The sequence below is a fragment of the Scardinius erythrophthalmus genome (genome assembly GCF_964197995.2).
Source record: "Scardinius erythrophthalmus genome assembly, chromosome: 4".
Taxonomy (NCBI): Eukaryota; Metazoa; Chordata; class Actinopteri; order Cypriniformes; family Leuciscidae; genus Scardinius; species Scardinius erythrophthalmus.
In genome coordinates this window covers 2719794-2735333 of record NC_138224.1, presented here as the reverse complement: position 1 = coordinate 2735333, position 15540 = coordinate 2719794, and the positions used below count along the sequence as shown (strand labels likewise).

The 15540-nt window shown below is 38.4% G+C and overlaps 1 protein-coding gene across 1 annotated transcript in view; it reads left to right on the top strand.

Annotated features, from left to right (window-relative positions):
• The window catches only part of grm8a (glutamate receptor, metabotropic 8a), a 198297-nt gene that overhangs the window by 53801 nt on the left and 128956 nt on the right, over positions 1–15540 (top strand). Inside the window, exon 2 of the mRNA XM_081363145.1 lies at positions 6119–6335. Within this exon, the coding sequence (XP_081219271.1) occupies positions 6224–6335 (112 nt within the window). The 5' untranslated portion in view covers positions 6119–6223. The remainder of the gene's footprint in view (positions 1–6118; positions 6336–15540) is intronic.

Here is a 15540-nt window from a genome sequence, read left to right as displayed (position 1 = left end):
ACTAGTGCTGAAAAGGCGTTGACAGGGTTATTTTTGCAACTGACCTTATTGCATATGCATTAGGAGTTTCCCTTTCAGATGTAATATGTATGGGAGGAGAGTATTTAAATGAATCATTTATTATTAACTTAAATATAACTTTTATACTAGGCTATTAAAACAATAAAAAAAGTAATATTTTGAAAAACAAAAAGGTTTGTGCTCATCAATTTACCGGTATTTTACCAATATTTAATGCCCCAAAAAGCATCCATCCATCCATCCATCCATCCATCCATCCATCCATCCATCCATCCATCCATCCATCCATCCATCCATCCATCCATCCAATGTTTGTTCATATGTCAGCATTATAGTCTGTGGTAATAAACATTACAGTTTAAACATAACATTACAATCAACAGTTTATCTTATTTCTTTTAACCATTAAACAGTCTTGGGTTAGCGAGAATCTAAGGATTATCAGGTTTTAAATGCTCAAGGATCTCTTGATCCCTTCCTATTTACGTAAAACCACAGAGCTGTCACAAACATCCCATTTCTTCATTCTTATCTTCCAGCCTTTCGTACATCGCCTCGGGTTTGTTATGTCCCTTCATTTGTATGTCTTCAATGCCGTGTTCTTTTAATGCAAATGCCTCTGTGCTCGTGCGGTGTGATCATTGTGAGATCTCTGTTGCTTGGCCAGAAGAACATTTCATGCGGAGATCTTTATAGTAGTGTTTTTATCCGCCGGAGTCATAAACTACAACCGCTCAATATTCAGCTCAATATTAAAGTTCTCATTCAGTGAGCTTTAAAACTACTTCTGGCGTGTTTTACACCTGCATTGGAGACTTGAGGTGACAGGTAAACAAAGTTTTTTTTTGTATTTTTTTAATGTTTGGTAAAATAAATGCAGCAATAACGTCTTAACTAAATATAGAAAAATGTGATTACTAAGGATTAAGAGTTCATTGACTGTAAAAATCAAACACTTTAATGCTTTTATGTTCACAGGGGATGGGTTATTCATTTTATTGTGTAATTTAACTTGATCTATAGTGGTTTTACAATTAAAAGGGCCATCATATTTTCTTTGAGCTTTTGATATATAAGAGGTCATCATACTATAAGAATATCCTGTAAGAAAAACAAAAACGGCTTTTATTGAAATCAAGGCCAGAGAACGACTTGTTGTGGAATATACCTATCTATGATAGGTGAAAAAGAAGAAAATCAATGCCTACTTCATCATGCTACTTTGGCCCGTCCACTGGCGTGTTAGTGAGATGACAAAGGGAGAGGAGAGATACAGGATCACTTTACTTGATTACTTTCCCAATGATCCTAATGCTAGGAATGTGGTAATTAATTTTCAACAATGTGAATGTCTCAGTTGAGAGATACGCCAGCAGCCATATCACCCTGGAGCCCAAGACTGGTTGCCCACTGAAGCTAAGCAGGGCTGAGCCTGGTTAGTACCTGGATGGGAGACCTCCTGAGAAAACCAGGTTGCTGCTGGAAGAGGTGTTAGTGAGGCCAGTAGGGGGTGCGGCTCACCCTGTGGTCTGTGTGGGTCCTAACGCCCCAGTATAGTGACGGGGACACTATACTGTCAAAGAGCACCGTTCTTCAGATGAGACGTAAAACCGAGGTCCTGACTCTCTGTGGTCATTAAAAATCCCATGGCATTTCTCGTAAAGACTAGGGGTGTAACCCCGGTGTCCTGGCCACATTCCACACATTGGCCCTTACCAGAGACAATTTATATAAGAGACATGCCACTTCCTCAATCCTCAATAGAACTATATAAGGAAAACCCGTAACGGCAAAGATGGCGGTTGTATGAACATGTCCCGCCCCTCTCGCTGGAAAGCCAATCATCTGCTTTTAACAGTCAAGCCGCGAAACATTTAAACCTATCGTCTGGTTCCACTGACGCATGCGCACATTTGAGGTTTTGCGACAGCGGAGACGATTTGGGGACAGCGAGTTGTTGTGTGTGCAAGATCAAATGACAGGGCGCATATTTAACTGAACCATATGGAAAGGACAAGCAGAGAGGGAGAGCCCCGGTCGCGCGCGCGCACCCTCTCTCTCTCTTTCCGAAGCCAGGCGAAAGTGTAAATAAGACTTCACCGTCTCCAAATTAAACGCTGTCTTGCTCTCTCTCTCGCACGCATATTAAATCAAAATAAAACGACATGATGGTAAAAGGTCGGAAGACCAAAGTTTCATGTTGGAGCATTAGGAGATTTTTTCCCCCTGAATTACCGCTGGGTGTGAACTGTGCTAAAATACGTTGCCTTATCTTCTCTGAAATGCGTTCCGCACATTCAGCTGACATAAAATTAAACGAAAAAACCTATCCAGTGATGTAATGTTTTCTGTGTTGACACTAACCTTGTGGGATGTCCATGTCCTAACTGCTGGGATAATCACACAACCGTATGACACGTCCAATTCGCGAACTAATGATTAATTTGAACCGATTCATTTTAATGAATAGTTAAAACTACAGATCTACATTGTTATTACTGATAAAGTGCAAACCTGCTTATATTTAAATAAAGGATAACAATATTGACATTGAATATGCACAACACCGACATTCTGGATAGAGACGTAAATTAAGTTGGTGTCGTGAACCCTTGCGCATGCGTAGTAAAAGTATAACCTGTGGGGGAAAAGGCGTTTTAAACCTTATTTTGGGGCAAAGTCATCAAATTTTTTCAGCGATTTTTATCATATTTTACTGCTGTTTCTATACATGCAGTTTTTATGTCCCGGTGACCAGTGAAAGTGCAGTTCTGACTCTCTGCCCATTCATTTAGATAGGAGCCTGGTCTTGTTAGTTCGAAATAGCTGCCCGGAGGCGTTGCCAAGATGGCGGCCGAGTGGCACGACTTGCCTAAAAGGACTTTGCCCTTACCAATCATGGGCTCCTAATAATCCCCTTACATTGAATTGGCTCTATCACTCTCTCTCCTCTCTCCACCTATAGCTGGTGTGTGGTGAGTGCACTGGCGCCGTTGTACTGTGACTGCCGTTGCATTATCCAAGCGGATGCTGCACACTGGTGGTGGTTGAGGAGACATCCCCTGATATGATTGTAAAGCACTTTGGGTGTACAGTAGTACATATGAAAGCGCTATATAAATGCCTTATTCTATTCTGAACGTGTGAAAATTTGCAAGTGTTGGTTTAATCTGGCGCATTTTAGATATTTTCATGTATTATTAATGTGTATTAACATTAGTAACACTAATGTAACTGTATTCGGTACATTTCACTGTGGATTTTTTGGTAAATCAGTCGCAATTTCGGCGCATGCTTTGGTAAATCAGTTGCAGTATCGGTACAGGTTTTGCAAACAGACTTTTTATAATATGGAATTGACAGTAATGCAACAATAAGTTAGTTACTGTTCATTCTAATGCCTGATCTGTGACCAGTGGTTTTGATATGTAATGATTCATGTAGATACAGTCAGATGTTCTTTGTCTATGTGTCAGTAAATCAAACCATTGACTAAACTGCCAATTTCACATTGTTTTTCTTAGTAGGATGAAAATAATCTGTTATTTAAACTGTGATTAAATTATAGAAATCGTTCAAAGAATACTCCCTTTACAATTGACGGAGCTCTCAATCATAACCCAGAGTTTATCAGTGACAGTGACTCTCGCCAAAACTCCTGTTATAATCAACAAATCTCGTATTTACATTGTTTTTGTTATGATGAAAGCATTCGTGAGTTACAATGATGAGATCACTGCATTCATGCGCTCAACATATCTGTGATTGGCTACATGCTCATCACTGGAATCTTTTATGCCACAATCTAAATATAACGCCATAGATCTAAATATAATGCTATAATCAACACTTTTCACGATCAATTGACCCTTCGCAAAGACCTGCCCCCCTTAGTTACTGTCGCTATGCCCGACAAGCTACGCTGCTCTCACGCACACACCATGTTCTCACCTATGGTTCTCCCGCAGTGAAAAATACATCGCGGAGCAGAGAGGACACTAACAACACGCTGACAGACAGGACAGACCAGGTTACTTTTCGGTAACTTTTGATATAAAACTTATTAAACAAAGTCTCACCTTTCAAATTTGGTCTTTTTTTTAAAGAAATTTAAACGATACATACCGTTTTGTGGCTCTTAAATGTGTCTGACAGATCGCTGTAGAGCATCAGTTAAAGCTGCTCGTGAACCAATCATCTCTTCCTTCTAGTTCATTTATAGCATCAAATAAATATAAATGAACATCAGAAGGAATGTTGTTTTAACCGCGGAAAGACGTCAGTACACTCCGTTTTTCAAGTTCAAATCCTCCCATGTTAATCTGCTATCTCTCCTGACTGCTTTGTCGGACAAAATGGCGGATGGCGGATTATGATGGTTAGATCGCCTGTCAATCAAGCTCCCTGCGAAGGGTCAATTAACCTTCACAACTGTAATAGTAAAAACGTTCTAAAACATTTTCCACATGTAATACTTATTTCATAAGCAAAGATGTTTAAAATTCACTCTTCTTTAATTATGATGCTTATCATACCAGATACCAATGATTATTTGATATGAGATCATTACTTCATATTCACAATATGCTACTTTTATCTCAGAAAGCAATTTGTTTAAAAGTGTTATACATTAAGAAGTGGAGTTATCTTTCTCGTCTTTTATGTATCTTGGCCTCTTGGGTGTTTTCTTATTTGTGTAGCCTTTTCTCATGAAATATTCATGAGCCGCCGCTGCTATACTTAATGAAAGTTTGCATTGCAAAATGTTTAACCTTTTCAGATGAGTGAACCCGCAAAAGTTCACTTGACATCTTATTAGCAAACATAGTTTATGTGTAAGATGCTGCGAGCTTTGAGGCTGTCTTATTTTTTTTAGCTCTACATGGCATTCTTGTTGCACGTTTATCAAAAACTCTTGATTATCTATCAGTCTTACAGTGTAAGATTTCAATTTCCACTCCTCACTGCTGCATGGAGACTGTAAATTTGATATATTTTTCAATGTCACAACTTTCTGCATCATTACTCATGGATCTACTTGACAAAGCTATCCACACACATACAGCGATGTTCCTCAAGCACTTTGTGGCTAAATCTTTTCTTATTTACAGCTTGGAGCAGTGAACGCACAGTCTAGGTGATTGTGTGCTGTCGCACCTTTGGGGATGTTTGGATTTAACTCTGTTTGTGTAGATTGACGTGAGCTGCATCTCAAAACAGTTTTGTAATGGAACACTTCAGGATAATTCAGCCGTGAGCTTCTTTAACATCCTCCTGTACTCTTCCTCTAGACTATGAATCTGTCAGTCAAACCTCCCACCGCCCTGACTCCATTACCCATGATTCTCAGCGCCAAACCGGCCTACTCAAACAGAGATATCTGGCCTGAATTCACTGTTCTCACAAAACCTAGTTTTTGAGTAGAGTTTGATAGATTTTATTTTAACTAAATGTGGTTAGTTTTAGTCATTTTGTTGTGTTTTTTGTAATTTTTTATTCTTTTAGTTATTTTATGTAGTATTTATTCATTTTTATTTATTAGTTTTAGGTTATTTGGTTAAATTTTTAGTACTTTAACTACAACTAAATGAAAATAAGAAATATTGCCTATGCAACAATCTGAAATAAAATAGTATTGTGGCAGCAAATTAACCATTTGTTCCCACAAATTATTAATGCGCCAACACGTTTTACTAATTCGTTCCCTCGTTTTACTAAATCGTGCTCACAATATTGTAATTTGTTCCCTATTTTTACTAAATCGTGGCCAAGTTGTAATAATTAATTCCCGTTTTAGTTAAATTAAAATGAGGGAACGAATTAGTACAATATGGCCACGATTTACTAAAACGAGAGAACAAATTCTTAATTTGTTACCATGGTATATATATTTTTGTCCGCACGTCATGTGTAGGGCTTTGTAAAAAACATTTTTTTAATGGTTTTAGATTATTTTTTTGTTAACGATCCTAGTTAGCACATGTTGCTAAGCTAATGCAATACTTGTATGCACAAACAAAACAGCATATGTTGGGTAAATATGTTGTGATAGCAGAGAACCATCCCTCTGAACGCTCTCTTTCTTTATTCCCTGCAGATTCCTCAGATCAGCTATGCATCCACAGCTCCGGAGCTGAGCGACAACACTCGCTATGACTTTTTCTCCCGCGTCGTTCCACCGGATTCCTACCAGGCCCAGGCCATGCTGGATATCGTCACGGCGATGGGCTGGAACTACGTTTCCACGCTGGCCTCGGAAGGGAACTACGGGGAAAGCGGCGTGGAAGCGTTTGTGCAGATCTCTCGAGAGATTGGTAAGATGGCTTTTCCTGATTGCCTAGACTGGCTTGATGCATTGATGAATTTAAACCAGTTTTAGGCAATTTATATAATGTTTAAAGGGGTCATCAGATGCCCATTTTCCACAAGTTGGTATGATTCTTTAGGGTCTTAATGTAAAGTTTGTAATATACTTTGGTTAAAATTCCTCAATGGTTGTGTAAAACAACACCCGTTTTACCTCTTTAAAAACAGCTGTTCACAGCGACCCGTTTCGGTGCATGTCTCTTTAAATGATAATGAGCAGCTGCTCACCCCACCCCTCTCTAACCCATGCGGGTGTCGACTCAAGACACGTAAATTGCTGCCTTGGTGGACAGTATACAAATGGCTGAGGGTGTAAATATGCTAATATGGGACAGTCCATCAGTGCTCGTGGGCGGAGCATGAGAAATATGACATCATAGTGCTCAGAAAATCCAAACGGCTTGATTATTGAGAGTGTTTAGACTTTTTGAGGATTCAAAAAAAGGAGAGAATGGATTTTTTTCATTATATGGTGGTTGTGTCCGCACACTGCAAAGACACATTTATATGCAAACACCATAAAAATGTAAATTTGTCATCCGATGAGCCCTTTAACGTTGATGATCGCGTTATTTTACATATGCATCTGCATACATATGCTATCGCTTTTTCTGCTTATTCTTCGCCTGTTTAGATCATGAGATTAAGTATGATTTCAGAAGATGCATAACAGCGCCCTGTGGAAGCGCTGTTATGCATCTTTATAACATGCAATTGTGAGTTTAGATCCCTCAATTTTGACTTTAACACACAACTGTGAGTTTAGATCCCTCAATTCTGACTTTATAACACGTAATTGTGAGTTTAGTTCCCTCAATTCTGACTTTAACGCAATTGTGAGTTTAGTTCCCTCAATTCTGACTTTAACACGCAATTGTGAGTTTAGATCCCTCAATTCTGACTTTAACACGCAATTGTGAGTTTAGTTCCCTCAATTCGGACTTTATAACACGCAATTGTGAGTTTAGTTCCCTCAATTCTGACTTTAACGCAATTGTGAGTTTAGTTCCCTCAATTCTGACTTTAACACGCAATTGTGAGTTTAGATCCCTCAATTCTGACTTTAACATGCAATTGTTAGTTTAGTTCCCTCATTTCTGACTTTATAACAGGCAATTGTAGGTATAGATCCCTCAATTCTGACTTTAACACGCAATTGTGAGTATAGATCCCTCAATTCTGACTTTAATACGCAATTGTGAGTTTAGATCCCTCAATTCTGACTTTATAACACGCATTTGTGAGTTTAGATCCCTCAATTCTGACTTTATTACACACAATTGTGAGTTTAGATCCCTCAATTCTGACTTTATAACACGCATTTGTGAGTTTAGATCCCTCAATTCTGACTTTATAACACACAATTGTGAGTATAGATCCCTCAATTCTGACTTTAACACGCAATTGTGAGTATAGATCCCTCAATTCTGACTTTAACACGCAATTGTGAGTTTAGATCCCTCAATTCTGACTTTAACACGCAATTGTGAGTACAGATCCCTCATTTCTGACTTTATAACACGCAATTGTGAGTATAGATCCCTCAATTCTGACTTTAACACGCAATTGTGAGTTTAGATCCCTCAATTCTGACTTTAACACGCAATTGTGAGTTTAGATCCCTCAATTCTGACTTTATAACACACAATTGTGAGTACAGATCCCTCATTTCTGACTTTATAACACGCAATTGTGAGTATAGATCCCTCAATTCTGACTTTATAACACACAATTGTGAGTTTAGATCCCTCAATTCTGACTTTATAACACACAATTGTGAGTATAGATCCCTCAATTCTGACTTTAACACGCAATTGTGAGTATAGATCCCTCAATTCTGACTTTAACACGCAATTGTGAGTTTAGATCCCTCAATTCTGACTTTAACACGCAATTGTGAGTACAGATCCCTCATTTCTGACTTTATAACACGCAATTGTGAGTATAGATCCCTCAATTCTGACTTTAACACGCAATTGTGAGTATAGATCCCTCAATTCTGACTTTAACACGCAATTGTGAGTTTAGATCCCTCAATTCTGACTTTAACACGCAATTGTGAGTACAGATCCCTCATTTCTGACTTTATAACACGCAATTGTGAGTATAGATCCCTCAATTCTGACTTTAACACGCAATTGTGAGTTTAGATCCCTCAATTCTGACTTTAACACGCAATTGTGAGTTTAGATCCCTCAATTCTGACTTTATAACACACAATTGTGAGTTTAGATCCCTCAATTCTGACTTTATAACACGCATTTGTGAGTTTAGATCCCTCAATTCTGACTTTATAACACACAATTGTGAGTATAGATCCCTCAATTCTGACTTTATAACACACAATTGTGAGTATAGATCCCTCAATTCTGACTTTAACACGCAATTGTGAGTATAGATCCCTCAATTCTGACTTTAACACGCAATTGTGAGTACAGATCCCTCATTTCTGACTTTATAACACGCAATTGTGAGTATAGATCCCTCAATTCTGACTTTAACACGCAATTGTGAGTATAGATCCCTCAATTCTGACTTTAACACGCAATTGTGAGTTTAGATCCCTCAATTCTTACTTTATAACACACAATTGTGAGTTTAGATCCCTCAATTCTGACTTTAACACGCAATTGCAATTCTGACTTTATATCTCACAATTCTTAGAAATAAAGTCAGAAAATTCCGTCAATGGCGGGGAAAGAGTTAAAAGACTGGTAGTGTATGATCCTCATTTGGCATGTGTATGATCCTTAGTTTTTCCGCTTACAAAGTTGGCAAGTGAATGATAAATTGGGTTTTAAAATCTATTCAGATTCAAAGAAAGAAGTGGTGTAGTGTGTTCCAGCCTGTAGTTCGTCTAAGCAGGGAAAGCGTATTATTATTCTTATCTTGCACATTCTTATCTGCTCACCGTAGGCAGAAGTTGAATCCATTTAATTAATTCTTAGTTGTTAAACTAAGGATAAACGGGGATTTACGTACTGCAGTGTTCCTGAACCTCTGCTCTTTCACATATTGACCGAAATGTCATGGATGTTCTTGGTTTTGATGGTGTATGGGACCAGGAGCGCTCTGGGTTGAGTGTTCAGCGGTTTACTGTACGTTCAGTGGATGTTGACATTGCTCACAGAAGCCAAAGGTGATGTAGACCGTAGGTGTTTGTTGACCACGCAGCAATGAGAGAGTCTTACAGAATGAACACAGGGTGAAGCACTACTTTACCATGTGCTATTTCAACACAAACCTGCATTTTATTCACTAAACACCTTAAAATGTTGTGATCACAGAATTTTAGTGCAGACTCATTGAATGCATTTTTTATTTTTTTTATGCAGAAAACATTAGCCTGAGAGCAATATCAGCCAATCAAAATCCATAATTATGATTGCATGTTAAAAGAGCCATGGCTGCACATGTAATCCAACAGCATGTTTATGTTTTTGTGTTAAACGCGTGGGACTAACTGAACGTTGATATAAAATAATTTTATAATGGACATAAAATGGACAAAAGCGTCTGCTAAATGACTAAATGTAAATGTAAAATAAAAATGTGATTTTCAGTCACAATCTGTGAAAAAAAATATCTGAAAAAATTCTGGTGGGAATGGCTACATTTATTGCACTGAAAAAATTTGCCAACTCAGACATTCCTTACACATTTCGAAGTAGAAAAAACTGAAACAGCATTTTCTTGTAGAACATACTGCAGTAATCTTTCAATAAATATTTTTTTAGTGTTGTTTAGCGCTGTGCCAGCCGTATTTAGGTAATTGTCATTCTTATCAGAGCGAACGCATCTCATTTCTATGCGAATGAGGCTTGTTATAGATTAGCCCTTTATGCATTTAATGTTGTTTTTCTGCAGGTAAACAGACGAGATATATTTTTAATTGATCATGGCAGCAGTAATTCATGAAATTTTGGAGAAGAGGGTTAAAACTGGGCACATTTCCAGACAAGCCATGCAGCCGAGTGCACGTTCTGCATTTTAAAGATCTATCCAGGTTTTCAGGACCATAAAGTAGAGCAGATAGCAGTAGTCTGCTTATAGTTGGTATTCAGGACCTAACCTTTGTTGCACCCAGAACATTAGTTAAAAGGGCACATATCATGCTTTTTTGATTTTACAAAAAGCCCAGTGTGCTCTGATTGGTCAGCTGGACCAGTCTATTGTGATTGGTCAACCGTTTGGAGTGCATGTCGGAAATGTGTCGCCCCTGATCATAATTGGGTTCACTTTAATAGCCCTAGAAAGACAAACACTGGGTCTGCACGTTGCCTAGGCATGCAAACTGGATGGGAGAGTGTAAAATGGACTAGTATGCGAAGCACATCCTCTTCAGGAATGATTGCGCTGACCGCTATCAAGTGCCCTGGAGTATCAATAAACACCCTCAGATGAAGATATAAGCAGGGAATGGGTGAGAGGAGGACACGGATGGACAGAAAGTGTAATGACGGGCTTTAACACACAGTTCCTCCTCCGGTAAACCCCGTCTACGCTATTATTCACCCCCTTCCTCACCCTACGAGATGGAATTATAGCTATTAGCAGAGACCCCGCTGATCCGCAAATGCAAACATCACACAGCTGTACTAATCGCACGGTTTAATTGTGCATTAAAAATTCATGAGCGATGATACACATTTGTGTAATAACATCCACTTTAGCATCCTCCGGACTCCAGTGTTTACCATCACACATAGTGTTTCACAGCTACTTAGAAACTGTCTCTGCTCAAGCTACTTGCTGCTCATCATTTAAAGGAGTTAACCGGAGACAAGACAGAATCTGCACAACTGAAAATGCAGCTAGCTGAAGCATGAAGAGAGTTCCCCCCCCTCGCACATGGAGATAGATGATGTTTAGCTACTAGAGTGCAGTGTTGACATTTCAAATGGTTGATTTTTTGTTGCATTTGCTGTATAAACACTTAAAACTGGGCAAAGAATCCTTATGAAAATTAACCACGGTTTTACTACAGCATTTGTAGTAAAATCATAGCAATTAACCAGGGTTTTACTATTGTAACTATGGTTTAACTATATTTTTTTGTAGTAAACCCAAAGTAACTACAAAATTAACCATGGTTTTACTATAGTAACACATGGTTTAACTAGGGTTTTGGTAGTAAACCCATAGACACTTCCAAATAAACCATGGTTTTAATACAGAATTAGCAATAAAATCATAGTAGCATGCTTTATACTGCAGTAACCATAGTTTAACTATGTTTTTTGTAGTAAAACCATTATAACTACAAAACTAACCATGGTTTTACTACTGCATTTGCAGTAAAACCATGGTAATTAAAAAAATTAACCTTGATTTTGCTACAGCACTTGCAATAAAACCAAAGTAACTACAAAATTGAACTATAAGAACTATAATAAACACAAAACAAAATATGTTTTTTACTAAAGTAGGCTATAGTAGACTCATTGATACTGTGAGATACATAATTAAGCATGATTTTATAAGGAAAACGTTTCCAAAATCAAAAGAATGGCTTTTATTGTCACTGGACTGAATTCAATTAAATATGGTAAAAGATGGAGGGAGACGATCTAAGAAAGGATGTGAACATGGCAGAGGAGTTACACTTGCCTTTGTTTGCCTCAAGTGTAACTTGAGGAGTTACACTTGCCTTCATTGTGAAGGAGCTTTATGTTTCATGTGTTGCATTTCCCAGACTGCAGACTGCAGGTTCGAGTGTCCCAGCTGTAACGTGAGCGGTGGATTAAAACGGAGAGAAAAGAATTGAACAAGCATGCAATTAGCCGCTAAATGAATGTCATGCAACAAGCGAATGAAAAGTCAATAGCTTTGCAACAATGATGGCCTCATTGTAGTTTCCGCTAATGGCCGAGACAATTGAGATCTTCCTCGTTGCTTGTCACTACTTCAGGAAATCACCGTGCATCAGATAGCAGTTGCCCTTTTGAGGCTATAAACATTAACCGCTGTTTATTCTACAAACTTTGAGTTTAATTAAGGACCATTTTTTTCCGTGCACGTTTGTATTCGCTGTACGAGAACAGATGAACAGATGTCATGACCTAGTGGATGGTGTGTATGCGTTGATGCATTGTTTATCTAGTTTAATGGTTTTATAGGGGTTTTGAACCTTGCCATCTTGGCTAACCTGGCAGACCAACTATAGATTATCTTAAAACCAACAGGCTTAAGGTCTTCATCCAAAATTCAGGGGGTAAGAAATGTCTATAGTCAATCATCTAGTGATGTAATGACTGGATTTTGCTCGCTGAGTAGCACCAAACTAGATGAGCTAGACTGTCATTGTGGTTGCTACATCGTTTTATATTAGCCATCCCATGGTTGGGCAAGAACTACGCTGGATTGGCTTGTATTACGTGTGACTGTTGAGAGGTATCCATAATTGGGTAAAGTACCCTGTCTCACTGCATTTGTTCTTGTAAAGATGACTCTCGCTATGCGGACTTATCTGTGCCAACACGCCATGGACAGTTTCCCATCACACTAACACCATTTTTTCTCCCCAGAGGGGAAAAATTCTTAGTTTTATAAAAAAAAAAATTAAGAACTCAAGAATTCTCATGTGATCCATTAATGTATCAACAGTTTCTCCGAAAATTCCATTGGAATTCCAATACAATTCACTGCAGTTTCTAACTTTTATTCCTTTTCACACAAACTATTATCATGGGGCGGATTATTGATTATAACGACTTATTTCTGCACTGTGGCCAGTTGCATAAACTGTTAAGACTAGTCTTACAAGTTAGTCATCCAATTTTATTCTTTAAAACTGTTAATAACATTTTAAAGTCAGTAGATTGGTCTAATTTGACACCGAACAGTAAGACTGATTACCCCTAACTAACTTTTAGTTGATCATACTAGTTCTTAAGACACAGTCTTAACATAATGGCTATTGGCGCTTTTCCACTGCATGGTACGCCTCGGTTCGGCTCGGTACGGTTCGACTCGGCGCGGAACGGTTCGGCTCGCTTTGCTTTTCCACTGCGTGGTACGACTCGACTCAGTACGGCACGGTTCGGTTCGCTTTAGTTCAGTTGCTTTTCCACTGCAGTTAGTACCGCTTCAAAGTGGGTGGGACTGATCGTTATAGTTGCCGTCTCTACTGCCATGTCATCATCATATTAAATGCAAATTTTTCATTCCGTGTTGCCCCATCAGCTCCTCGGCAACCAACGAGAGGAACGTCTGCACCTCGTCCACTGACCACGATTCAGCCATTTCTTTTTTTGAAGTTTATACTCTTTTTTGAAGCAAATACTTTTAAAACAGGTGCTACAGCGTTGGCTGTTGTCTACTGGCTATTTAAATCTAGCGGGTTTAGTGTCTCGTGTCGTAAATACAATGACGCTGGTAGTGATGATTCTGTCTGACCAATCAGTGATCTGCAGTGTTTTCACATAGTGTTCACTGCAGTGTTACTTCATTTTAGTATCGGTACGGTACGCTTGGAACCTCAACAGAGGTTGTACCTTTTAAAGCGAGCTGAAGCGAGCCGTACCGTACCGTACCATGCAGTGGAAATGCGTCATAAGTGAGCCGTACTGAACCGAGCCGTACCATACCATGCAGTGGAAAAGCGCCAAAGCGTGCCGTACCGAACCGAGCCGTACTGTACCATGCAGTGGAAAAGCGCCAAAGCGTGCCGTACCGAACCGAGCCGTACTGTACCATGCAGTGGAAAAGCGCCATATGTTTATGCAACTGGCCCCTGTTTCTTGCGCAATACTATGTCATGACCGCAAAACACTTTTACCATAGTTCATGAACACATTTTGACATATACACAGAATGTCTTTTCAGATGTAGTAAACTTGCTCTGTAGCTCACGTAAGTAACGATAAAAGACTTGTAGAAGCAAGCTGAAATGGCATGGTAATTGCATCTTTTTTTCACATTTGCTTATACGTTAGGTTTAGTGTAGGGTTCAGTGTAGGTAGTACATTATTTTCAAATGCAAACTGCCGAGATACACAACAACCATTGCAATACAATGTCGCCACACTCATGTTCATCTGTTCCTGGGAAAATTTTATGCGCTTTTAGTTTCGATTTCTCTTTGAAATTGCAAAGTGTGCAGGAAAAATAGTCTTTTTTGTCTACATGCTAATAGCTCCATATTGTCTTTGTCCAGGTAGGAGACTAAGATTCTTAAAAGTCTTTTATATGTGTAAATTCACATTAATAGCATCAAGGCAGCTGCCAGGATGGGGTTAGTGAGAACACTTCTCTGAGGAGCGAGTAGCAATAGATGCTAATGGACATTAGCCTTAATTACCATGCCAATGGGCCATATTTTATTGCATTAATGTGCGTCATGGGATTTCCCTGTAGTTTCGGAAAAGCTATGTGAAACGGTCACTTCAGCAGCTGGGCTTCAGCACTTCAGGGCCCAGACATGCACTGCAAAAAAGGATTTTCTCACTCAGTATCTTGTTTAACATATCCAAACATTCACAACCTGTCACCCACCAGTGTCCCCGAAGCGGGAGAATTAGCAATTTATTGACCTTTTTCCTGTCACATATTTTTTTAGTAATAATGAATTAAGTATCATTTGAAAGCTTAAACTCTCAAAATTCATCCATTATAAAAATGAGTTACCATGAAAACGGTAATCCTTTTAGCAAGCTAAATGTTTGTGATATCAACTTTAAATTTGGAATACAACTTGGATACACATTTTCAAGCAATTTTTGTTTTGAATAAAATAAAAAAATGTTTAGTTGCTTTACAGCAAACTTAAACTTTAGTAACTTTTTTTTACCTTTTCGTTGTTGTTTTTTAAGTTGCTTTCATTTCTGCAATAAGTAAGTGTTAAGTCTTGTTTTCTATCAAAATGATGTGATTTTATACTTAAAACAAGAAAAGTGCTTAATTCAAATGGGAAAACACTGACCCCATTTGTAGATATTTGTTATTGTTTTAGGCATGAAGTAATTTTGCTTCTTACGTAATTGTATCTTGATTTAACAATATATAGATATTCAAAAAATACTATTTTTTTGCAGTGCATGTCTGGGACCTGAATGTGCTGTGCTGTGGCTAAACTGAAATGATGTGCTAGATAGATTGAGATTGACACATTTCTACCATCTTACCACCCTTTGTCCAACATGTCCTTCTATA